Raw genomic sequence first — 26,024 nt, 5'->3', positions numbered from 1 at the left:
TGAAACGCCTTTGGTAGTTTGAGTGAAACAAAGCTTAGTTTAGAATGCTCTTGTCATGCATTTGTCTTTGGGACCCTGGTTTTGGGAGGGAAAGGTCAGTAAGAGGGAAAATCCTACCCCGTGACCATGTTTGTATGTGGTCTGTAAAATGGCTTTGGACAGAGATGCTTCAGGTTGGATTTGAGGGCTTTTGTGTTGTTATTAATAATCCCAGAAAATGAAGGGATCATGCGCATAACCCACACACGTAAAACAATCTTTATAACACTCTTTCCAATATACTTAGACACATGAACACAGAATAATCCTTATTAATACATTCCTATCATATTTTTGTTCATATTTATTTATGTAATGCTTATTGTCCTTGCCACATTGTTTTTATATTACTTTTCTTGTCCTTTCATAATTTGCTATTTTTCTATTGTTTGCTTCTTTTCTTTTTTCTTCTTTCTTTCACCCCAAACATCCCATATTGACTCTACTTTAAATCATGAACCTAAACTAGATCCATAAACCATAAAGGGAGGGTCCGGATCATCCCTGTAGATTCGGGTATGGGTGTGGAGGATTGGGAGAGCAAATACAAAGTGCAGGGACAAAATCAGATGAGTGAGATCCTAGACAAGGAAGAGAGTCATTTGGCAGAGGATGATGTTGTCCGCCGCATGGGCAGAGCTCTGTCTGAACCCTCAAGCAGTTCACTCTTCCAAAGCACACAACGGACAGGCGTCCTACCTGCCACCTACCCAGCGGGCTATGACACTATTGATCGGCGGAGAAGAAAGAGGATCCAGGATCCAGGAGGGATGTCCTTTTCAGAGGCTGAGAAACTCGCAGACGAGCCTTTCCCCCCTGACCTTGCACTCCTCCGCCAGAAGAGAGGAGAGCTGGTGCTCCGGCAGGTGGCAGAGCTTGAGGAAGAGGAGGAGCAAATGACACCGTGCCTCAAGCCATACAAGAATGGACTTCTTTACAAGACTAGAATGTGGGCAAAAAACAGATTGGGGGACACCTTGGAGAACTATGTGGCTTATCAGGAGGAGGAAGCTGCCAGGATGAGGACAGGTTTGGCCTATGATTCAGAGGAGGAGCTGCAGTACTCTATGGGATCTGAGGAGGAGCTAGAGGAAATTGTCTCCTTAGCAGAAGCCATTCATTCAGAGAGTGTGAGGGGTTATGGTCAAACCAGGTATGCTTCATGTCTTGGGGGTCACACAGACAAGCATCAGAGTTATCTGATGAAGAAGAGTGGAAAGGGGAAAATGGGGGGATGGGCTCCTGAAGCCATGCTGTCTCCAGTGGAAGAACCAAGTGATGAGTATGTAGATCCCATGGATGAGCTCCAGTGTCTGGTTGAAACTGTATCAGAGTACTTAGCGGAAAAAGAGGAGGAAATAAGCAAGTATGGGTCCCTTCCCAAGTCATCCAAGTCAAGGTTATCTTCCCAAGGCAGCATAAGAACAGAATCCACTGGAGAGGACCCTAGGACCCCTAGGGATATCAAGGAGGAGATTCAGACAGAGGCACCAGATGAACCAGGAATTTCTGGAGTGAAAAATGTTATGACTTCATTGTTCAGTTCCTTCAGTGATAAGGTTGGTTCTGCTCCAATGCAGCCAGGCTGTAGATCTGCAGAAACCAAAGATGTACCGCCTGCACATTCTTCTCATTCTGGTATATCTAGATTATTTTCTTTGATTCCAAAATCCACTGGCCTTGCTCCTGCTCCTGTGGCTGTCGTATCTCCTACAGCTCACCCCAACAGAAGATTTTCCTTCAGTTTGTCTTCCCAGGCTGATGCCAAGACTCAAGTCCAGAACCAAGCCTTGCCAGCCATAAGAACCGAGACTCTAAATAGTATGAGTAAAACTGATGGCATTCAGGACTCTGCAAAACCACACACACCAGGAGTCTCTTCAATTTTTGGGAAAATAAGCTTTGTTAAACTCTTTTCTGGTGAAGAAGTAGTGAACTCTACGGAGGGACAGCAATCCCCAGATAGAGGTTGTTTAAGAGAGGACTCTCTAGCACACTCAGATGAGAAAGGTGAACAGCCAAGTGCTGTGGAAGGAAGAGGACTTAATAATTCAAGAAATATACACCCCCAAAAAGGAAATGTTATGAATGAGATTCCTGACTCAATGATTTCCTCTCAGCAGAATTCAGCAAGTGGGCCACCCATTTGCCAACCAGAACCAAAAACCTCTGGGTTCTTCAATCCTTTCAAGAAATCTTTCAGCTCATTGATTGCACCAGTTAACCCTGTTCCCCCACAGCATCCTCCATCTGTTGAAGTATATCCTGTATTTGGGACAGCACCAGATACTGCACCAGAGAAACCACTGGAAGAAACATCTACAGGCAGTAGGATAAAACGTCAGTTTCTTTCCTCTGACAATGTCTCTACCCAACAGCCTCCAAAAGCAGAAGGAGGAATGTTCGCTGGGTTAATAAAATTTGCTTCTGGTGAAGATATCAGTGCCTCCAAACCACCAGAAAATCCCGGTCAACAACATGTCCGGCATCGCCAGTTGCCCCAAGTTCCACATCAACAGCCTACACAGCAACATCACAGGCCCCCACTAATGAATGTTGGAACATCGCAAGATTCTACTCAACCTGAGCCTCAAGGATTTTTGCCAAGTCTTTTTAAAGGGACCACCATCGAGGACACATCAAAGCCCCAGCAAGGAGGACTGTTGTCAGGACTTCTTAGATTTGGCTCTAAAGGTGACTTATCTGAGAATCCAATGCCACAGCAGAATCCCCCAAACAGTCAGCCTCCTGAAGCCATTAATCCTCAACTTCATCAACATCCAACACAGCAAAGTGCATCTACTTCCTCTCAGCAGGGGGGTATTTTCTCAGGTTTACTAAGGTTTTCGACTGCCGAAAATATTTCACCTAATGTTCAACCTCCCCAGACCAAAAAACAAGGGGCTTTCCCACACAATCACCCCAGTCCACCGCAAGCGTCAAACCAGTCTCAACAACCACCTCGTCGACAAGACCCTCCTCATCAAGCTGGTCTTTTCTCTGGGTTGTTTAAATTGGGTTCCTCTGATAATGTTTCCAGCACTCAAATATCTCCCATGCCGCAGCAACAAACTTCCTCTGTTGGAACTAATCAGCAGAAATGTAATCAACAGAATATGCAAGCTCCAATCCAGGGTCCACTGAGGGACCAGGCTTTTTTAGACAACAAACCAGGGTTTTCTAGACAACATACAGTTCCAAAACCCACTCAAGAAGGTGGTCTTCTTTCTGGACTTTTTAAGTTTGCATCTGCAGACAACGTATCTACCAATCAGTCTCCAATAACTCAGACACATTCTGCTGCTCCTGTCAATCAGCTGCCTAGCCTTCCGTATCCCAACAAGCAGTCTTTGCACTTACAAGGCCAAAATCAACCAAATCAACAACCTAGTCAACAGTTACAAAGCCAATATCAACCAACACAAGACCCTAGTCAATCCAATGGTTTACTATCTGGGTTACTGAAAAAGACAGACACTGTAACTCAGCAGCTGCAGTCAACACAAATCTGCCAAGAAAGGCAGCAACATGTAATCTCACCACCACGTGAAACACCGCTCCCTACCACAAAAAGTCAGACTCCTGCTTCACAGCAAGATACTGCAAGTAAGTCTGGAGTTCTGTCTGGACTGTTTAGCAAATTAACAAAATCCTCTGAAAATGGTGAGGCCTGCATTCAGTCACCACCCTTGCAAAAACAACATTACACAAACAATTCACCTGGTTCGCTCCCACAGCAAGCAACACAATCTACACATACACCACATCAGGTACCACATGAATCCAATACAGATGCTGACAAAAAGCAGAGCTTTCTATCAGGACTCTTCAATAAAAAGCAAACAGAAAATATGTCCACTCATGAATCAAGTCGCATTCTGGAGCACAATCAAGAGTCAAAGACAAAACCTGCAATCTTATCAGGTTTGCTCTTGAATACATTCAAGACTGGCCCAAGCTACACTGTAGAAAACCCTACCTTTGGATCTGAAATGGAGGGGAACGAAAGCTGTCTCTCCATTCCCAGGCAAAACAGAAATATTGCAGAAATTGCCCCTGGCTCATGGGAGGCTGCGAGTTTAGACTTAAGAACTTCAACTACATATGCCAGGTCTTATCAAAGTCACCCTTCATACACATCATACAGCACCGGCCATTTACCTCAGTTGCACTACCATGGTTCTCTTCAGTCACTTCACCCATTAGCTTATAGTGCAGGAAATATGGTATCCCTTGCTCAAGGCCATCCAAACACAGCAGTGATGTCATCCCAACAATATTGCAATCAAAGTAATAATTCCTTATATTCATTAAATGCACAGGAGGGTTATCAAGAACCGTTGGCATCAAAGGTAACCAATTCTAGTTACAGTGAAAATCAATGGATCCAAGAATCTGTTCTGTGGCAGCAGCTTCAAAATCAATCACTGACGCCTCACCCAAATGATGTGGGTTACTTACTGCCACCAGAAGATGCAGGATTGCGAGATTCCTCTCTCTACTGTAACTCCACAAATATGAATCATCACTATAGTTCTACCCCCCTTTGGGATGGAATTGTTCATAATCAAGAACCGATTAGGCGCCACCAGAATGAGGTACCAAGAAACCTTGACAGCAATCCATATGCTAAGAAAAAATTATGGAATAGTTATGAAGACTTGGTTCTGTATTCTAACCAAATGATGGAACAGAATGAATACTGGACTGAGGAGGAGTGTGCATTGAACTTGAGCACAAAAAGCAGTAATGCACAATTTGGTAAATGGAACTCCTTTGATAATGGTAGCTGCCATAGTCTGAATTATGTTTCATATCATGAGGGTTATTATGAAGAGAATCATCCACCTAATCTATCTTATTCAGCTAATTGGCAATATGGTGGTCAAGAATTGCAAAGACAAGACATGATTAACCAAAGCCAATGGAGTTTGCCTAGGTCATTTGATTCCAGTTACCCTAATCCTTCCAGTGGAGAGATGGAAGAGTCTATGTACCTAGAAGAGACAGAATGGTACCAACAATGGCTTGCACTTTTGGAGCAAGGAATGTGGTGGCCATCAGATGATGGAGATTGTGGGTACTTTGTTTACACTGATCATGAATATATCTATGCCCTGCTAACAGATGCAGCAGGTACAATGGTCTATGCGTTTTCTCCTGAGGGAGAGTCTTTAGGAACTGGGCCTGATGCCTTCCCAAGTGCTTGGCTTCATAATGAAATGGTCACAGTATGTGGATTTAAAGTACCTCTCTATAATGAGGATGAGCTCCTCTGGCTTCCTGGACAAGACCAGGGTGATCTTCAACTTGTCAATGCCCCCCTTAACTTATCTGCTGCCTATAGTAAAGGAAATCAGATCATGAATTTGAACCTGGAGCGCTTCTCTCAAATGTTTGAGAACTCCTTTCATGCACAAAAAGAACAACCTGTAGATTTTTCATTGTACAGACTGAACAAAGTTAGTATGGATCAGAGACAACCCAACTATGCCTATCAAGACCCATATTCCGAAATCATGGACCTTTCATGTTCAAATAGGGATCAGAAAGGCCCTTATTGGAACAATCAAGAAATGAAGGCCCTTCTTTCTCAGAAGGTTGCTATCTCACACACAGCTACCGCCACCACAGATTCATTTAATCAACTCTTAAACAACTGTTACCGGCCTCGTCAAAGAAGGCGTTCATCTGCTGGGGTCATAGTAAGGCATGTAGATGACACCCCAGAGGAAGAATGGCGGCAGAGAGTGACCCCTGGAGAGGAAATCCCTAATCGTCAAGTAAAAAAGATCTCGTCATTTCTTTCTTCCATGGTTGGTAAAACTGAGCCAGATGTGAAAACAGGAAAATCCTTTCATGCTAATAGCGAACAACAAAAAACATCTGGGACCGGTGTTAGCCCGGTAGACCAACAGGCCAAGGGCGTACTTTCATCAGGTTTCCATAGTCTTAAATCAAAGATTATCAAAGAAAATCCCCCTGCTGCAACAAATTTCTCTAAGATTGAAAATCAACAGTCACAGAGGCCAGCTACATCTACATCTTCTAGAATTCTGCCCAAACCTCCCACATCTGGACAATATGGGCCACCCACAATACCATCACCAACTGTGACTCAATCGGGACAATATGGGCAACCCCCAGAACAACCAATGAAGGTTACTCCAAAACCTAGACTTGCACGACAAGCCACTATGTCTCAGCAAGCTGCTCCACCAACCCAGCCCTCAGTGCCAACCAGTTCCCTGGGCACACACATTAAATCTACCTCTCCCCAACAGCCACAACCCCAGTGTACCACCAATATATCAGCTGCTAAACCAGTGGAAAAACCACCAGAACAACCACAGGGAGGGTTTATTAGCTTTTTCAAGTCTGCCCTGCTGATGGAGGAGTCAAAACCAGAGTCTCCCACACCTTCAGAACTATTGTCAAAACAACAACATAAGCTAGTAGCAGACCCAGCTTTATCAGGAAGTACAGCTCCAAATACACAAGATGACACAGGAGCTTCCAGTCTTTTTGGGTCAATTGGTAGCTTCTTTAGTGCAGATCCTCCTCCCTCACAAAAACAGCAACCAAACCCTGTTGTAAGAAATGAGCGTAACAGAGTTGTTACACAAAGTTCTCAGTCAACATCATTAAGACCTTTGAAGAAACAACAAACAATAGATGGAGAAAAATGTAAAGTCCCACAGCCAGTTCCTGGTCAGCCGCCAACTAAAAGCATGTCACAAGTATTTCCGCCCAATACTAGCGCTGACCCAACACCGGGTCGATCACAGACTATGCCACCAACTGGACAAACCATACCGGAGCCACCCCCCAAACAATCAGGTGGACTGTTTGGCTTTATGGGAGAAATCGGAGATATGATCTCTGGAACAACAACTTCTACTCCTACAAATACTAAAGAGGAAACTACAGGTATTGGGTTGTTGTCAATGTTTGGTGGGTCTAGTCTGCAGCAGGCACCAACACAAACCAGATCCTCATTTAAAACGCCTCCCCCAGAACAACCCGGTGAAAGTGTAGTCTCAATCTCCTGTAGACCAAGTCCACCAGAGGAACCATCACATACTACTCCACAGGCATCTCAATCTGTGACCACCCCACAACAGGCAAAACCCCACCCAGAATCTAGCACTGTTCTTGGGGGACAGGTTTCAGGTTCCTATGCCAATGAAAGCCAAGCAAAGGGATTGTTTTCCATGTTTGGCAGCCCTACTGCCCCACAGCCTTCAGCACAATCTGCATCAACTTCAGGATCCTCTTTTCCAAGCTCTACAACGCCTAAAGAACCACCCAGTAAAAGCTTATTTTCCATGTTCAGTAGCCCTCTGTCACCCCCACAGACTAGCTCAGTTGAATCTGCAACAACCGTACCTACTTTGCCACTGTCCAAAAAAGAATCCATCCCAGTTCTACTTCATGAACCTGACCAGCCAAAAGAGCCAGATGCCCCTAAACAGCCCCCTGCTACAGACACACTTCAAACTGTGGGCTCTATGTTAGGAGGATTGTTTGGAGGGTCTAGTCCCCAGCCTGCTACAGCTACTCCTGCATCTGTGGGTTCTATGCTCGGAGGGCTGTTTGGCGGATCTAGTCCCCAGCCAGCTACACCTACTCCAAAAACAGCAGGTTCTATGTTTGGGGGATTGTTTGGTGGAGCCAATCAACCTGGTCCACCTACAGCACCAACCCAAACAGCGAAACCCACTGAGGACCGAATTTCCACAGCTGTACCTGGTATCACTTCAGTAGATGGCACAGCCAGAAGAAAAGAGCAGGGAAACACCCCTAAAGATTGTACTGTAGTTCCGGCTGTTGATTCTGCAACCACAGTATCTTATTCCGAGTGTGCCACTACCCAAAAGGAATCCATCTCTGTTTTGCCTCAGGAACCTGCCTTGCCTAAAGAGTCAAAAGTCTCTAAAGAGTCACCAGCTGCAGACCCTACTGAAACTGGTGGTTCTTTGTTGGGAGGGTTGTTTGGAGGGTCTAGTCCCCAGCCACCTTTAGCAGCCTCCCAAACTGCAGGTTCTATTTTGGGAGGATTGTTTGGAGGGTCTAGTCCTGAGCCTCCTTCAGCTGCCCCTCAAACTGCAGGTTCTATGTTTGGAGGGTTGTTTGGTGGGTCTACTCCACAGCCAGCTACAGCTGCCTCTCAAACTGCAGGTTCTATTTTGGGAGGGTTGTTTGGAGGGTCTAGTCCCCAGCCTCCTTCAGCTGCCCCGCAAACTGCGGGTTCTGTGTTAGGAGGGTTGTTTGGAGGTTCTAGCACCCAACCAGTTACAGCTGCCCCACAATCAGCAGGTTCTATGCTAGGAGGATTGTTTGGAGGATCTAGTCCCCAGCCAGCCTCAGGTCTTTCTCAAACAGAACCAACAAACACCCCAGAGAACAAACTACCCACTGCTGTATCTCATACTACTTCAGCAGATGGCGCTGACAAAATAAAAGAGCTGGGAGATACTATTGCTACTACTCCACCTCAAGATGGCACTGAGGTTGAAACTCTTGACTCTTCAACTACCCCTGATTGTGCCACTGCCCAAAAGGAGTCCATCCAAAAAGGTGCACATCAAGAACCTTTGCTACCTAAAGCGGGAGAAGCCCCTAAAGAGCAACCTGCTACAGGATTTCTCTCAATGTTTGCAGGTTCTACTCCACAGCCTGACACAGCTACTTCTCAAACTGCTGGTTCTATGTTAGGAGGGATGTTTGGAGGGTCTAGTACCCAACCGGCTACACCTCAAACTGCAGGTTCTGTGTTAGGAGGATTATTTGGAGGGTCTAACCCTCAGCCTGGCAAAGCTGCCCCTCAAACTGGAGGTTCATTGTTGGGAGGGTTGTTTGGAGGGTCTAGTACCCAGCCATCTTCTGTTGCCCCTCAATCTACGGGTTCTATGTTAGGAGGGTTGTTTGGAGGGTCTAGCCACCAACCAGCTACAGCTGCTCCTCAAACGGCAGGTTCTATGTTAGGAGGGTTGTTTGGAGGGTCTAGTCCCCAACCAGCTACAGCTGCTCCTCAAACGGCAGGTTCTATGTTAGGAGGGTTGTTTGGAGGGTCTAGCCCCCAACCAGCTACAGCTGCTCCTCAAACGACAGGTTCTATGTTAGGAGGGTTGTTTGGAGGGTCTAGCCCCCAACCAGCAACAGCTGCTCCTCAAACGACAGGTTCTATGTTAGGAGGGTTGTTTGCAGGATCTGTTCTGCAGCCAGCTAAAACTACTATTGAAACAACACCAGAAAACAAAAACCTTGAGAACAAAATAGCAGCAGCTGGCCCTGCAACCACCCCAATACATGCCCCTGCCGTAGTAGAGCTGGGTGACACAGGCATTGTTACTTTGCACCAAAATTCATTATTGTCTGAGGCAGCAAGACATCATGACACCAACAATGAACTTAGGATGACAGGTTTCCTCCAACCTGATAGTAAGGCTATTGAAGTAGTCCAAGGGATTGATAAACCTCCATCAGCCACGGACTGTCAGTCAAATGATGCTGATACATCAGGGCAACGTGCTGAAACAGAACAGGCCTCAAAGTTGGTACAGCCTACAAAAATGGTTCAGTTAAACTCTTCTGGAAAAGAAAATACTATGTCTGTTGAAGGAGCAGTAATACATGAGAAGCCAATTATATTTATGGAAGATCCCGAGAGTAATGATTCAAACAAGTCAGGCCCACCAATGGAATCTGCCCAGAAGATTCCCACGACTGATGCGTTGCCAAACACTGAGGAACCAGCCCCAAAGTCCCTGTTTGGTAGTTTAATGTCAGGAACCGGTGATGCTGGAAAATCTTTTGGGTCAATGTTTTCATCGCCACCTACCATTCCCAAAGCCCTTCCCACAATGCCTCAAATAGAAGCTGGTGGTGGTCTGTTTTCAGGATTCAAAACGATTTCTGCAGGTTTATTTCAAGAGGAGAAGACAAGTGTAGCAAAGCAAGAACCAAGCACTGCCTCTTTATTTGGGGCAAAATTAGGTGGTTTCTGGAGTGCCTCTGCAGAACCTCCCAAGCCACAAGCTCCCCCAGTTTTTACCACTCAACCCAAATCTATTGATAAGCCAACCAAGGAGACAAGTGATCAAAGTTCGGTAGGTCCTCCTGGTGACTTAGCCAAACCCCAGATTTGCATCTCCACACCCGAGGTAGATCCTTCAGCATCCCTGTCCCAAAAGGAGAAGGAAAGCCTTGTAGATCCATCCCCTTCTGCAGATCCCACCTCTGAAGTGCAGCTGGTCAACCAGTCCATGAAGGACCTATTGAATGCTAAAAGGCCAGTAGAAGCATAATAAATGGTCTTCTCCGACACCATTTATGATGCATTAATATTTTAGGGCGTAACCCTGGTCCAGCTCTGCCATCCCCCCCACTGAGTTTTGTGTTCTGTGTTTTTCCTTTTTACTGTGTTTGTTTTTTTAAATATGCGTGTTATGTAGCTAGTGGGTTTGTGGATGTTTGTGAAGTGTAAAATGCTGGTCGTTATATATTGATAATAAGCAAGTCCAAATTTTAACCTTACCAAAAGTTGCCATTAAGTTTGATCAAGTCAGATTGTGGAAACTCATTCTCATAAAAATAGAAATTCAAGTAAAGACTACACCAATACAAACATTTATTTGATAAGACGTTAATATCCATGTATCCATGTATAGACGTTGGTATATGTATTCAAATTTGCCAGAAGGTAGTAGTTTTCTGTAAGTTGAATGTCTTTAAAAATATTGTACAATTCAGTCAATACTCATTTTAATAATGTCCATATGAAATTATTGAGCTCAATTATTTGCAGTATTCATTGTTTTTCTTTATCACAACAAGGATTTTTCTAATATTGTGTCTCTTCCATCACACTTTTTTCTTCCTCCAGTCCGGTGGAAAGTAGTCGCTTTGGATCCTCAGGGAACCTGAGCCAGACCAGCTCCCAGCTTAGCGAGACTGGCCAGGAGAGCATTGCAGGCTCAGGACTAGAAGAGTCTTTCCACTCCTACCACAGTACCAGCTTCCGCTCCTCCATCAGTGGCCAGCAAACCATTAATGGACATCTGCAAAGCAATGGACCCCCTGATTTAAGGCAGGAGGATTTGCGAAGACCCTCCATGGAGAAGGGAAAGAGTTTAAATGGCAGTATGAAGTTAGACTACTTAGTTGAAAAAAGGTCCAATAAACATCTGCAAAGGTAAGTAATTTGGTGTTAACATTATGCACTTCTAAATCTTTGTAAGATGTTTACCCACTCTAATTCTGAGTGGGTTATTATACACTTTGGTAATGGAATTTTCCTCACAAAATGCATTCTACCAAAATCTACCTGAATTACTATGAGATCTTTCTCACATTATTTAAAAAATACTTTTAGGTTTGGGAGTAACATCTGTAAAGATAGAGAACATTAGAAAGGCAAATTATTTTCAAGGCAATGTATGCAAACTTGACCCATAGATGTAATACATTTAATTGCAATTGGAGGACACGTGGGCTGGATTTCATAAAAAAAATTATTTCTATGGACTGCCATAATATCAGCACTAGATTATAAGATACGAGTACAAATATTTTCAACAAACTGTGTTGTTGATTTTAAACACTAGATTTTGATAAGCATCCCCTCTGTCTAACAGTAAACAAGTACTGTATTAGTAACTTGTAATTCTCTCTTAAAACCCCCAGCTTCCCAGACGATGGGCCTCCTTTGCCCTTCTCTCCATCCAGAATACGCTGGTTAAAGGCTATCAACAAAGTCAGGGTACAGCTTCAGGAGGTAAGTTTTCATAGTAAATTCTGTCCTGTCTTCTGATATCACCTCTTCTTAGAATCTTTTGCCCACTTCTTACATACATTGGGGAGAACAAGTATTTGATACACTGCCGATTTTGCGGGTTTTCCCACTTACAAAGCATGTAGAAGTCTGTCATTTTTGTCATAGGTACTCTTCAACTGTGAATGACAGAATCTAAAACGAAAATCCAGAAAATCACATTGCATGATTTTTAAGTAATTAATTTGCATTATATTGCATTACATACCAGGTGCTGGTCATAAAATTTGAATATCATCAAAAAGTTGATTTATTTCAGTAATTCCATTCAAAAAGTTAAACTTTCATTCCACACAGACTGATATATTTCAAGTGTTTATTTCTTAAAATGTTGATGATTATAACTGACAACTAATGACAACCCCAAATTCAGTATCTCAGAAAATTTGAATATTGTGAAAAGGTTAAGTTTTGGAGACACCTGGTGCCACACTCTAATCAGCTAATCAACCCAAAACACCTGCAAAGGCCTTTAAATGGTCTCTCAGTCTAGTTCTGTAGGCAACACAATCATGGGGAGGACTGCTGACTTGACAGCTGTCCAAAAGACAACCATTGTCACCTTGCACAAGGAGGGCTAGACACAAAAGGTCATCGCTAAAGAGGCTGGCTGTTCACAGAGCTCTGTGTCCAAGCACATTAATAGAGAGGCAAAGGGAAGGAAAAGATGTGGTGGAAAAAAGTGTACAAGCAATAGGGATAACTGCACCCTGGAGAGGATTGTGAAACAAAACCCATTCAAAAATGTGGGGGAGATTCACAAACAGTGGACTGCAGCTGGAGTCAGTGCTTCAAGAACCAAGACATGGGTTTCAGCTGTCGCATTCCTTGTGTCAAGCCACTCTTGAACAAGACACAGCATCAGAAGCGTCTCGTCTGGGCTAAAGACAAAAAGGACTGGACTGCTGCTGAGATGTTCTCTGATGAAAGTACATTTTGCATTTCCTGAGTCTGGAGGAACAGATGAGAGGCACAGAATCCATGTAGCTTGAAGTCCAGTGTAAAGTTTCCACAGTCAGTGATGGTTTGGGGTGCCATGTCATCTGCTGGTGTTGGTCCACTGTGTTTTCTGAGGTCCAAGGTCAACACAGCCGTCTACCAGGAAGTTTTAAAGTACTTCATGCTTCCTGCTGCTGACCAACTTTATGGAGATGCAGATTTCATTTTCCAACAGGACTTGGCACCTGCACACAGTGCCAAAGGTACCAGTACCTGGTTTAAGGACCATGTTCTTAATTGGCCAGCAAACCAGCCTGACCTTAACCCTATAGAAAATCTATGGGGAATTGTGAAGAGGAAGATGCGATACGCCAGACCCAACAATGCAGAAGAGCTGAAGGCCAGAGCAACCTGGGCTCTCATAACACTTGAGCAGTGCCACAGACTGATCGACTCCATGCCACGCCGCATTGCTGCAGTACTTAAGGCAAAAGGAGCCCCAACTAAGTATTGAGTGCTGTACATGCTCATACTTTTCATGTTCATACTTTTCAGTTGGCCAGCATTTCTAAAAATATTTTTTTTTGTATTGGTCTTAAGTTATATTCAAATTTTCGGAGATACTGAATTTGGGATTTTCATTAGTTGTCAGTTGTAATCATCACAATTTAAATAAATAAACATTTGAAATATCAGTCTTTTTGTAATGAATGAATATAATATACAAGTTTCACTTTTTGAATGGAATTACTGAAATAAATCAACTTTTTGAAGATATTCTAATCTTATGACCAGTAAGTATTTGATGCATCAGAAAAGCATAACTTAATATTTGGTAAAGAAACCTTTGTTTGCAGTTACAGAGATCATACGTTGCCTGTAGTTCTTGACCAGGTTTGCACACATCAACAGGGATTTTGGCCCACTCCTCCATACAGACCTTCTCCAGATCCTTCAGGTTTCGGGGCTGTCGCTGGGCAATATGGACTTTCAGCTCCCTTCAAAGATTTACTATTGGGTTCAGGTCTGGAGACTGGCTAGGCCACTCCAGGACCTTGAGATGCTTCTTACGGAGCCACTCCTTCGTTGCCCTGGCTGTGTGTTTCGGGTCGTTATCATGCTGGAAGACCCAGCCACGACCCATCTTCAATGTTCTTACTGAGGGAAGGAGGTTGTTGGCCAAGATCTCGCGATACATGGCCCCATCCATCCTCCCCTCAATACGGTGTAGTCGTCCTATCCCCTTTGCAGAAAAGTATCCCCAAAGAATGATGTTTCCACCTCCATGCTTCACAGTTTTGGGGTTGTACTCATCCTTCTTCTTCCTCCAAACACGGCGAGTGGAGTTTAGACCAAAAAGCTCTATTTTTGTCTCATCAGACCACATGACCTTCACCCATTCCTCCTCTGGATCATCCAGATGGTCATTGGCAAACTTCAGACAGGCCTGGACATGCGCTGGCTTGAGCAGGGGGACCTTGTGTGCGCTGAGGATTTTAATCCATGACGCCGTAGTGTGTTACTAATGGTTTTCTTTGAGACTGTGGTCCCAGCTCTCTTCAGGTCATTGACCAGGTCCTGCCGTGTAGTTCTTGGCTGATCCCTCACCTTCCTCATTATCATTGATGCCCCACGAGGTGAGATCTTGCATGGAGCCCCAGATCGAGGGAGATTGACCGTAATCTTGAACTTCTTCCATTGTAATTGCGTAAACAGTTGTTGCCTTCTCACCAAGCTGCTTGCCTATTGTCCTGTTGCCCATCTCAGCCTTGTGCAGGTCTACAATTTTATCCCAGATGTCCTTACACAGCTCTCTGGTCTTGGCCATTGTGGAGAGGTTGGAGTCTGTTTGATTGAGTGTGTGGACAGGTGTCTTTAATACAGGTAACGAGTTCGAACATGTGCAGTTAATACAGGTAATGAGTGGAGAACAGGAGGGCTTCTTAAAGAAAAACAAACAGATCTGTGAGAGACGGAATTCTTACTGGTTGGTAGGTGATCAAATACTTATGTCATGCAATAAAATGAAAATTATTAAAAAATCATACAATGGATTTTTGTTTTAGGTTCCGTCTCTCATAGTTGAAGTGTACCTATGATAAAAAATTACAGACCACTACATGCTTTGTAAGTTGGAAAACCTGCAAAATCGGCAGTGTATTAAATACTTGTTCTCCCCACTGAATATGCTACCAACATTATACTGCTTCCTATTAGTATCATTTCCTCACCGGCTTTGTTGAGTTTCACCTCTATGGTAGCTTGAACTTGGCATACACTTCATGCTTACTCAAAGAATATATGTACTTTCGTGTTTGCTTTTTAAAGGAAATTATCAATGGCTGCGTTGTCCATTTTTGCTTACTGGTCCAAAGAAAGGGTTTTCATATTGTTCGCTCATATATGAAGATTAATCATCATTCATTGGGCTACTTTGAGATCTTTGTCATCGCAGAGCAATTTCTTTCAAAATAAAGGCCTGTTTGCACACACAGTCTAAAAAAAAAAATATCTCACTTTGTAATCAAACTAGACTTAATCTGTGTCATTGGAATAGCCTCTCAGATTATTGGTTTACTCTGCTTGGTATTTCAGTAAACGTTTACTCTTGGTGGATGTACAAACTTCCCTCTTCACCTTGTGGTTCACTTTGAAGTTCAATGTGACCAGTTGGATCTGTGTTTCATTGATGTATAATTGACACTGATTGATTGTTAACTCAGAAATCAATGGCACTCTCTCACACAATTAGAGGGCCTCTTAAATGTAGTCTTCTCCTCCCATACTCTATCATATGTTTTCGATATTACCATCCAAGCTCAAACTAAACAGTGGCTATTTTGTGAGGAAGTAATTGATTGTGTTACATATACTTGTATCTAGTGAAAAACGTAGTCTACTTCAGTAGCTCTCCAATCCAGGGCTTGGTACCCAGAGTACTGGTGGCTTTTCATTCTATTTCATTCTATGGACCTTGGATGCCAGGTGAATGTATTGAACTAGCAGGTAGAATATAAAACTAGTAGTAGCCTGGGTCCCCAGACTCAGAGTTGGGAACCACTATTTATTTTGCACCATGATCATAGTTGTCATCTTTACTGTCTATATATCTATCCACCCTTTCTCTCGATGCTGCAACTGAGCTAATGGAGTGGAGTTGAGCCTGGGGGAGAGGCTTGAACCACTGAATGAGAGAGAGAGAGAAAGCTGCACAGAAATAGGCAATGAGTGTGAGGGGAATAAAGTAAAGCTTCAGTGTTTATCCCATTTTTCTTTTGCGTATGTTGCAGGGAAAATGTAGGCCATGCTTTATGCTGTGATGAAGTTGCTCACTTTAGGAAGTGAAAGGCTAGTGAAAAAGTTTTGTCCATACGGACATAAAAACTGGCACAGCCATTTCGATTTAAAAAGGTACAGGGGTATTACTTGAACTGCGGGACTCAAGGAATTCAACTAATTCAAAAAGGGAATTGCTTCTTTGTAAATTTCAATATGTCATGTATCTTGTTTTTGGTAACTGCTTTGACTCTTGGAGTAAATGTTCAAATAAATAAAATGGGTTTCATATTTGTATTTGAGTAATACTGCACCGTATTCGTTTTTTGCTTTCATTATTAATTTAATGTTACCATTCAAATTGTGCATTGTAAATGTTGATGTGATTGGTGTTTAAAAAAAAATTACCGGTAATCCTATTTGACTGAAGAGGGGTCCTTTGTAAGTGCTGCATCAGGTGCAAAACCAAGTCTGTGGTCAGAAGTGCAATTCATCCTGGGTAGTTAGGTAGTGACAACAAGCCAAATCCCTGGGGGAGATGATGTTATGCTTGGTTCTGCTTTAGAAATTAGAAGTGTGAAGATAAGAATGTAGATGTACAATATCACAAATATTTCTATAGAATACCGGTATTCATGAACACTGAGTATATTTGGATGGTAATGACTTGGTCTATGCGGTATGTTATTTAAACATTGTCATTTCAGCTTGGTACAGGTTGCTAAATTCAGGAATTATTGATGCATTAGTCTTGGTTAACCTGGAACTAAAATCTTGTGTAATTTGTCAGCTGCTTAATTAAGGTCTGTGTCCACGTGTTTTGTGATGAGATCATAACCGAAACAAAGAGCTCCAACTCTTTCTTATTCCAAACGCCCAGCATGTCATACCATATCTCCCTACCTTTTGTGAAGTTTGAAAGATGCTAACATTTGCAAATGTAGGATTTATTGACCTTGTTTGTACTTTGATCATCAAGACCAGTGCTGGTTGTTAACAAAAGCTTACAGTTGTGCAGTATGTTAAGATGCACTCCATTTATTTAGGCATGGAGCTTTAAGGAGGAGTTTCCATGTGTGTTCCATTATACTGATTGCTAGATGGCTAGAAAGATGATCACGTTAACACCTGCTGACGGAAGGCAACATGAGAGAAGGGAAGCAAAGTGAAAGCCTTATAACGGTTATTTATTATGGGACATCAGGAGGCACTTAAGACACAAGCCTATATCCTGACTAGACTGAAATTAATTATAGTAAACCATTCATAAGTCAACAATGGACTCCAAATGGAATGGATGCATTTTTTTGTTAATCGGGTGCTCTGAAGCACTGTGTACTTTTGACACTTGTTTTTGTGGGTGGGTGCATCATTATACATGTCATGAACTGTGTGTTTAAAAGGGCACCACCAAATCAAGAGTAAGTGAGGACAGCGGGGGTGGATGGGTGAAGAGGAGAGGGGATTCGAGGGGGGAAGTGGAGAGAGGGAGACTGAGAGCTGGCATTTTCACAGCTTCAGATTAGCTTTGTGCTGGAATACAGCACCAGAGGACAGAGCGAGCGAGTGGGGGAGGGTGGGAGGGAGCAGGAAAGAGAGCGAGCGCATGAAAGAGCTGGTGAGAGGGAAGGGATACTTAACAAGGGATAAACTGTCATGTGAGCCGAGACTTCTTGCACTTGCCTTGCCTGTGTTTTTACATCTGGAATTAGCCACCACTTTGTCTGTCAGCCTGGGAAAAGACGAGCAGTCGCATGTGCTTGGGATGAAATGCACCTGGAGATTTGTAAAGAAAAAAAAATCCATCATTACTTTTACAATTTTGCGCTTGTCATTTTCCACATGGAGTCGTCGGTCCCCACTAAGTAATTTCTCTTTCCTGCACAGGTTGTTACAGTTTACTTAATTTTTTTTGCCTTCATAAGGTAAGGTTTATTGAATTTGTTTGTACCTATAGACATTGTTCTTGCATATTCTTGCTTTTTTGATTCATTAGTGAAGTGTACTGCTAATAGAAATATGCTTTTTGTAAAAATATATATATAATTTTATATAAGATTATAATAGACAAAATAAGCTCCTGTTGCATTAAAAAAAATAAGCTCCTGTTGCATTAAATGGAATCGAAAGTGGCTGATGAGTTGTTTAAAAATGACCAAAGCAATCCAGACATTTTCCAGGCCACAGACCATGGAGGATTGAGAGAAAATCCATTGCCCTGGGGCACTTCAGTGACTCTTCTGTCAGAATTACCCAGACAGACTCTTACCAGCCGACTCCCTGTAGTCTGGACGGCATACAGCTAACGCTGAGCTACTGGCCATTCAGACTATGAGCCTATTTAAACTCTGTCAATTTTCAGAAATGTTTTAATTTAAATAACATTAACTTAATATGTAAATAACAATTTTGTTTCTCACTAGCGACAAAATAATCTTGCTCCCCTTGACGGTGTAACACATTGAAAACAATTAAATTTAAATAATATTAACATAATATGTAATTATGTGATTTGATTCACAATAACAACGAGAAACCCTCTCTTTGGCCGGACCACTGACCTGAAAGGAGTGTAAAATCACTGACGTGGTTTACCTGGTAACTGACATGCTGCTCTGTTGATAGTAGAATTGTTTCGTGCCGGCTCGAGACATTTTCAGTTGCTTACCTAAAGCATTAATGTTTTCAGGTTTTGTTTATGAAGCTAGATAAAGCTACAGAACAGGACCTCCTACGTCTTGCTCATTCCACTCCGTTGCAAATTGAGCGAGTCATTGTCTTTAGACCTCAGTAACCGCAGGGTGTATATGTTGGAAAAGTGTCCCATGTTATCACAAAGTAATGTGCCCTAATTTACAAGTCACGTTCATCTGAATTAAACTATTGTATTTAAAAAAAACTATTGCAAGTCTAAGATAAATGGGCCTCTAAAAGTCTTTAGGAAACAATGCTAAAAGGGATTCGTCTCTGAACCTCATTTAGTGTGTTTTTACACTACAGTAGTTTTGTTTTAATGAATGAGACTTGTTGCCAGAATTGTGCTAGAGATGAACATCTTCAATGTCAATTTTCTAATGTCACCTGAGGGTTTCTCGTTGCTAGTGTGAATCAAAAACTGTATTTGCATATTATGTTAATATTATTTAAATTAAATTGTTTTCAATACAATTATTGTGAACTAATTTGGCTCTTAGATAACTAATTTATATTTTACCTCAAAATGGCTCGATGTATTTTACATTTTTTTGTATGAAACAGCTAAAGCAAGTAATTTAAATGGAAAGTGAATGTCCCCGTGTGGATTTCTGGTTCCTGACGGTCACCAGTGTTGAATTTATATTGCTAAAAACCTCCTTGGCTTGATATCTAATTCTTGACAGTCATGGGCAGCTGTTATAAATGTACATCACTAATAGTCCCATGGGTCTATCAGGCTAGCTGTCCTTAGTGCTGTGCATGATTATGCCTTCCCGCCAACTGTGCTCTTATCATGCTAATGCACACCTCCAGTGCTTGAGTGGTATTGGACAGAGGTTAAACCTCTGGTGGACGGATAGCTTAATGAAGTTTTCCACCAGCGGAATGTCCTGCGCTTACTGTCCAAAGGCTGGAGAGACACTAACATTTGTTTACTGTAATTTTATATCTCCTAGTGTCTTTGGCTTAACACTAGTCAGAGAATTTCTCACCCGTCAATAAAGACGGCACCAAAGCCATTTTTGCAGAACCATTATAATACTAAGACCATAGAAAAAAGAAATCTGCTTAATCAGTTTTTAAGAGGAAGGTCCAGTTTAACTTGTCTGTTTGGGTTGTGTTCTGTTCTCTGACCATCTATTTCTATTATGTTGGAAGAATAAGGGGGTGTAGACATTTTATCCAATTCCTTTACTATACAAACTTGAGATCATCCTCTAAACCCTATCATAACACATTTCCCCAGTTCTATATGTCCACTGTTTCTGAGTCACCAGGGTTTGAATCCATGGGCCAATGTTATGATGATTTTTTTTATTGTAAGGTTCATGTTTGTCAGTTATATTTCTAGGGTTACTTTACTGACCTAAATATTACTCAATAGCAGCAAGAACGAGGCAATGCTTATAGGTACCCCACAGCAAATCACGGACCCCTACAACATCTGCCCTGCCATTGATGGCCACATCCTTCCCCTCTCCTCAGTAATCACCAATCTAGGTGTGAAATTTGAACCTACTCTCTCTTTTCTTTTAAGGCCCACATTAGACATGTTTGTAAAATGTCATTTTTCACCTTAAGAACATCTCTCACCTTTTCTCTCACCTTTTCTGATGCAGAAAACTTTCATTCATTTGTTTTCTCTAGATTGATTATGGGAATGCAGTACTAGTGGGCCTGCCAGCAAATTAAATTAGTAAAATACCGCTCCAATCTGCCCTCATCACACCTCTACTTGCTAACCTTCATTGGCTTCCTGTCCCTCAAAGAATTGACTTAAAAATGTTCCTTTTAGTCTATATGTTTAGTCTATATCAATGGCAACGGACCTGCTCTCCCCCTCTGACCTGCCCCCCCCTATGAACCTCCACACCCTCTATGGTCCAGCAATGCCAGTGTGTTCAATGAACCAAGAACCTGGCTCTAAAAAATGGGAGACCGTGCCTTTTCTTTCCTTGGACCTCACCTCTGGAACTTCCTTCCTAACAGCCTCAGGGCTGCACAGACTCTCATGCCTTTTAAATCAGGCCTTAAGACACCTTTATCAGTTGGCCTGCCCCTCCCTTTAATCAAATTACACTGTACATTATAATATAATGATGTATTATTTTGGTTGACTATATTATCATTATAGTTTAATATATACACCGATCAGCCATAACATTATGACCACTGACAGGTGGAGTGAATAACACTGTTAATCATGTTATCATGGCACCTGTCAGTGGGTGGGATATATTAGGCAAGTGAACATTCTCTCCTCACAGTTGATGTGTTAGAAGCAGGAAAAATATGTAAGCATCAGAATCTGAGTGACTTTAACAATGGCCAAATTGTGATGGCTAGTTGACAGGGTCAGAGCATCTCCAATACTGCAGCCCTTGTTTGGTGTTCCTGGTCTGCAGTGGTCAGTACCTATCAAAAGTGGTCCAAAGAAGGAAAAGTGGTGAATCGGCGACAGGGTCATGGGCATCCAAGGCTCATTGATGCACGTGGGGAGTGAAGGCTGAGCAACAGATGAGCAACTATAGTTTAAATTGCTGAACAAGTTAATGGTGGTACTCATAGAAAGGTGTAAGAAAACATGAAGCATCACATTTTGTTGCGTATGGGGATGCGTAGCCACAGACCAGTCCGGATGCCCATGCTGACCCCTGTCCACTGCCAAAAGCACCTATAAAGGGCACGTGAGCATCAGAACTGGACCAAGGAGCAATGGAAGAAGGTGGCCTGGTCTGATGAATCACGTTTCCTTTTACATCACGTGGATGGCCGGGTGTGTGCGCGTCACTTACCTGGAGAACACATGGCATCAGGATGCACTATGGGAAGGAGGCAAGCCGTTGGCGGCAGTGTGATGCTTTGGGTAATGTTCTGCTTGGAAACCTTGGGTCCTGCCATTCATGTGGATGTTAGTTTGACATTTACCACCTTCCTAAGCATTGTTGCAGACCATGTGCACCCTTTTATGGCAACGTTATTCCCTGATGGTATTTTTTTGCTCTATCAGCAAGATAATGCGCCCTGCCACAAAACTAAAATGGTTCAGGAATGGTTTGAGGAACACAACAAGTTCAAGGTGTTGACTTGGCCTCCAAATTCCCCAGATCTCAATCCAATCGAACATCTGTGGGATGTGCTGGACAAACAAGTCCGTACCATGGAGGCCCCACCTCGCAACTTACAGGACTTAAAGGATCTGCCGCTAATGTCTTGGTGCCATGTCTTGGTGCACTCCTTCAGAGGTCTAGTGGAGTCCATGCCTCGATGTGGTCATAATTTTATGGCTGATCAGTGTATATTCTGTATATATATATTGTATTTTTATCTGCGTTATTTTATTTAATATTATTTACCATTTTATAATTTTCTTTTTCATGCACTTTGAGATTATTCCTTTTAATGAAGTGCTTTACAAAGGCAATAAATTACTACTACTGTTATTATTATGGTTAGGGACCGTGGGATTATGGGAAAAATTTGAGGAAAAAAACTTGTTTTATTGTTAAGCAACAATCTTCTTAAACTAATATTATTCTACAGCCATGTGAAAAAGTACACCTCCTACATATCCATATTTGGACATAAGTATATGTCATCTTAACTTCAACACTTCAATATTGTCATATTAAGGTAACCTAATTTCAAATGGCACTGAAAGGTTGGATTTTTCAGAGAGAAGAAAATAGCTTCTATAGCTGGTGTTGCCCCCTTTGGCTGAAATAACTAGCTGAACCCTTAACATTTGGGATTTCAATCGTCGTTGTCTGTCTTTAAGTCCCTATAAATAAAACAGTTTAAGTCTGGAAAATGTGAAAGTATTTTGAGTGTCATATCATCTTGACAGGGAACCATTTAATAGCATTCAACCTTTACCATCCTAAAGTGGACAATTTTCTGTCGACTCCATGTCTCCCACAGTCAGAGTTTCGATTAATTACAATGACGGACGGTATCCCATGTGGTAGGGCAATCAGAATGAGCTTAGCACAAGTGCCAATACATAGTATTTTCCCGTGAATATTAGCGATAGATGTTGTAATCCCTCTGCTGTTTAATCGTATTTGGCCCCAGTCTGTTTTTCTGCATTGTTGACCATTTTCAAACAGAACTTGGTTAACGCTTTTTGTTGGTTGTCGTTAATGCAGAGGAGGGAAAATACACAAGTTTTGTGCTTGTTACAAATGGATGATAAGAGCCATTGTAGGTGCTTAGAAACTGCGGACAGTCCAAGTTAGACCTGTCGGGGCTTGCCAGCTTTTCTGGACTGTAACGCCATTTTAATATCAGCAGTTTTCTATGCTGATTAAACATTGACAATAAACAACTTTACTTTCCGCTCTGATAATACATTAAGGCAGATCAGGCAATATGTATGATTTTTTGTTTAGAAAAGAACATTAAATCATTGATGTTCTTTTACCCACAGTCTGATTTATTCATTAATCTGGTCCATTCTGTTCCAAGGGATTGAGGGAAACTAAGTATTATATGTCTCATCAATAAGGGATTTGGTCATACTTTTTCATGTCTATCATCACACGGGTGTGATTGAATTTGTTCATGTCATTATGCACCCCCTGATTCTGTTGTTTCTGCTAGTTACACCATTTTTCTATTGCTATGGTCAGCAGAATCTTGCAAACAAGGCGATATAAGCCACTACATTAAATGCATTTCCAGAATGTTTCATTTGCAGTCTTTTTGCCGAGGTGGGGTGGCCTAACAAGACGTCATCTGTAAGACCTCTATGCATATGAAACTGTTTGTGACACAAATGCGTGCTAAACATCAGTCGAAAGGGGATAGCCAGAGGAACACGCCGGTCATTGCATTTCCCGACCAGATGCACAGCGCCTTAGATATAGTAGAGTTGTCTATGGCAGATGTTTTGGGGGAAACAAAATAAAAAAAATTCCCAAACAAAATAAAAATTTACACTTTCCAATCTTTTGGATACAAAATTGGCAAAGCAGTAAATTGTGTTGAAAATGTGGCAAATAGTTTTGTGATTTATAATACAATAACACTAAAGGCATCCACATCTTCGGGAATGCTACTTAGATCCTTCCAGTCCATATCAAAATATAAAATGATCTATGCAAAATTCTTCTTTGAATATGTTAACTTTGCACTCACAGAATGTAATGGCTTGGATCTGTATGCATTAAACCATTAAAAAGTAAGCCAAATTAGGAAGAAATCACCTTTCTTTTTACTGAATCGCATTCACAGTGACCAGAGTTTACTCATATTATTCAGGTTCTATGTATCAAGCACAGTTTTATTTCCTCAGTTTCTCTCGCAACCATATTTTTCAAATTAGTCCACCCAACATGTGGTTGCAATCCCTTGTAGGTGGTCAACTGGCTGAAAACAAAGGAAGAGGAAGTTTAGCTAACCCTGTGCTCAGAAATAGACAGTGATTACGCTACCCAGTTTATCTGTCATACAGTTGGAGACATGACGAAAGCACAGAAAGGGGGATTGATGCATGGTGCTTATAGACTACAATGTAATGGCAAAGTGAGTGCATAATGTTTTCTGAAACTGAACTGAACTGCTTCCAACACAGGATTAGTGGGGAGAGGCAGATGAACAAGTTAACCCCCTGCAAATAACCTTGTGTTCGCTGTTGTGCAATATTGACTTATTGTCTTGCTAGATTGAGTGCAAATCTCCTTGTAGAAATATTGAGTGTATGCCTGTAACATCTTGCATTCTCTTCTGTAGTGTCTTACATTACTTTAGAGTTCAAACCAAGTCAGAAAGTGTTGTCTTGATTATGGGTACATGTCATGTCACCCAACTGATTCCCTTGCATCCTTGTCTCTCTGCTAGCTCAATGTGTCTAGCTAGGGTGAGGGGCCACAAGTAACCCTCATACCTACACCCTTTAGCTAGGGTGAGGGGCCACAGATAACCCTCATACCTACATCCTTTAGCTAGGGTGAGGGGCCACAGATAACCCTCATACCTACACCCTTTAGCTAGGGTGAGGGGCCATGGATATATTTCTCCTACCTACACTATGTAGCTGGGAGGAAGGGCCACAGATATCTTTGCTTGCAGCTGGTGTGTGTACACAAGAATCACACTGACTCTAAGGAGAGAAAATGGAGCTGTCAACTAATTACCAGGCTGTCTTCGGATCACATCCAAATTATAGAGTTTAGGCCAGCTGTATGGTGTCCCATCTTTTGCATGCTCTTTCCTTCTTCACAAAAGCATTGAAGGGTGTGTGGCCAACCTACTGGGAAGAGCATTGGTTTTTAAGTTCAGGGATCCTCCAAAATCAGTGTTATTTTATTATATTCATTCCAATTCAATCTTTGTCTTAAAGCCTACCACTCCCGCTCTACCATGCCTGGGTTTCAATGTTTTGTATTGCCTAGAATTGTTCCCGAAGTTTAGGTAATGCCACCTTATTCTCTAACGTTACTATTGGCGCAAATTAATTATTTCTCACAAATCAGCGAAAGTACGTGCATACTTTTGCAATTGTTATTGACGGCCACAGTTTCATTTTATCCTCCCAGCCGGCAATGGGTGACGTTTATTTCCATCTCTTATAAATTGATATATATATATATATTTAATCCGCTTTTGTAATAAATGTAAAGCCATTGTCATCAATTAATGTGAGATGATCATTTTAGCAGCGCTTTGATTAGGGCAGCAACATTGCAATCCTTTTAATGGTTTCTTAAAAAAGGAGATCCCAAGTTTGTTCAGAGTTTTTCATGAATCTCTGTGTAGATATACAGGTGCTGGTCATAAAATTTGAATATCATCAAAAAGTTGATTTATTTCAGTAATTCCATTCAAAAAGTGAAACTTGTATATTATATTCATTCATTACAAAAAGACTGATATATTTCAAATGTTTATTTATTTTAATTGTGATGATTATAACTGACAACTAATGAAAATCCCAAATTCAGTATCTCTGAAAATTTGAATATAACTTAAGACCAATACAAAACAAATATTTTTAGAAATGCTGGCCAACTGAAAAGTATGAACATGAAAAGTATGAGCATGTACAGCACTCAATACTTAGTTGGGGCTCCTTTTGCCTGAATTACTGCAGCAATGCGGCGTGGCATGGAGTCGATCAGTCTGTGGCACTGCTCAGGTGTTATGAGAGCCCAGGTTGCTTTGATAGTGGCCTTCAGCTCTTCTGCATTGTTGGGTCTGGCGTATCGCATCTTCCTCTTCACAATACCCCATAGAT

General features: G+C 42.0%; 1 protein-coding gene across 6 annotated transcripts in view; it reads left to right on the top strand.

Annotated features, from left to right (window-relative positions):
- unc13bb (unc-13 homolog Bb (C. elegans)) overlaps nt 1-26,024 on the top strand; it is an 80,085-nt gene that overhangs the window by 24,259 nt on the left and 29,802 nt on the right. For 4 of the 6 annotated variants that reach the window (XM_034296866.1, XM_034296864.1, XM_034296865.1 and 1 more), the window contains exons 9-11: nt 509-10,333; nt 10,928-11,236; nt 11,728-11,818. In XM_034296866.1, the coding sequence (XP_034152757.1) occupies nt 509-10,333; nt 10,928-11,236; nt 11,728-11,818 (10,225 nt within the window). Of the gene's footprint in view, nt 1-508; nt 10,334-10,927; nt 11,237-11,727; nt 11,819-17,769; nt 18,016-26,024 lie in introns of those variants that run through there. The other 2 variants (XM_034296867.1, XM_034296868.1) reach the window with 2 other exon arrangements.

This window comes from Esox lucius, chromosome 14 (genome assembly GCF_011004845.1).
Source record: "Esox lucius isolate fEsoLuc1 chromosome 14, fEsoLuc1.pri, whole genome shotgun sequence".
NCBI classification, from domain to species: Eukaryota; Metazoa; Chordata; class Actinopteri; order Esociformes; family Esocidae; genus Esox; species Esox lucius.
Note: the sequence above shows the minus strand (reverse complement) of the source record. Positions and strands in the feature narration are given on the sequence as shown.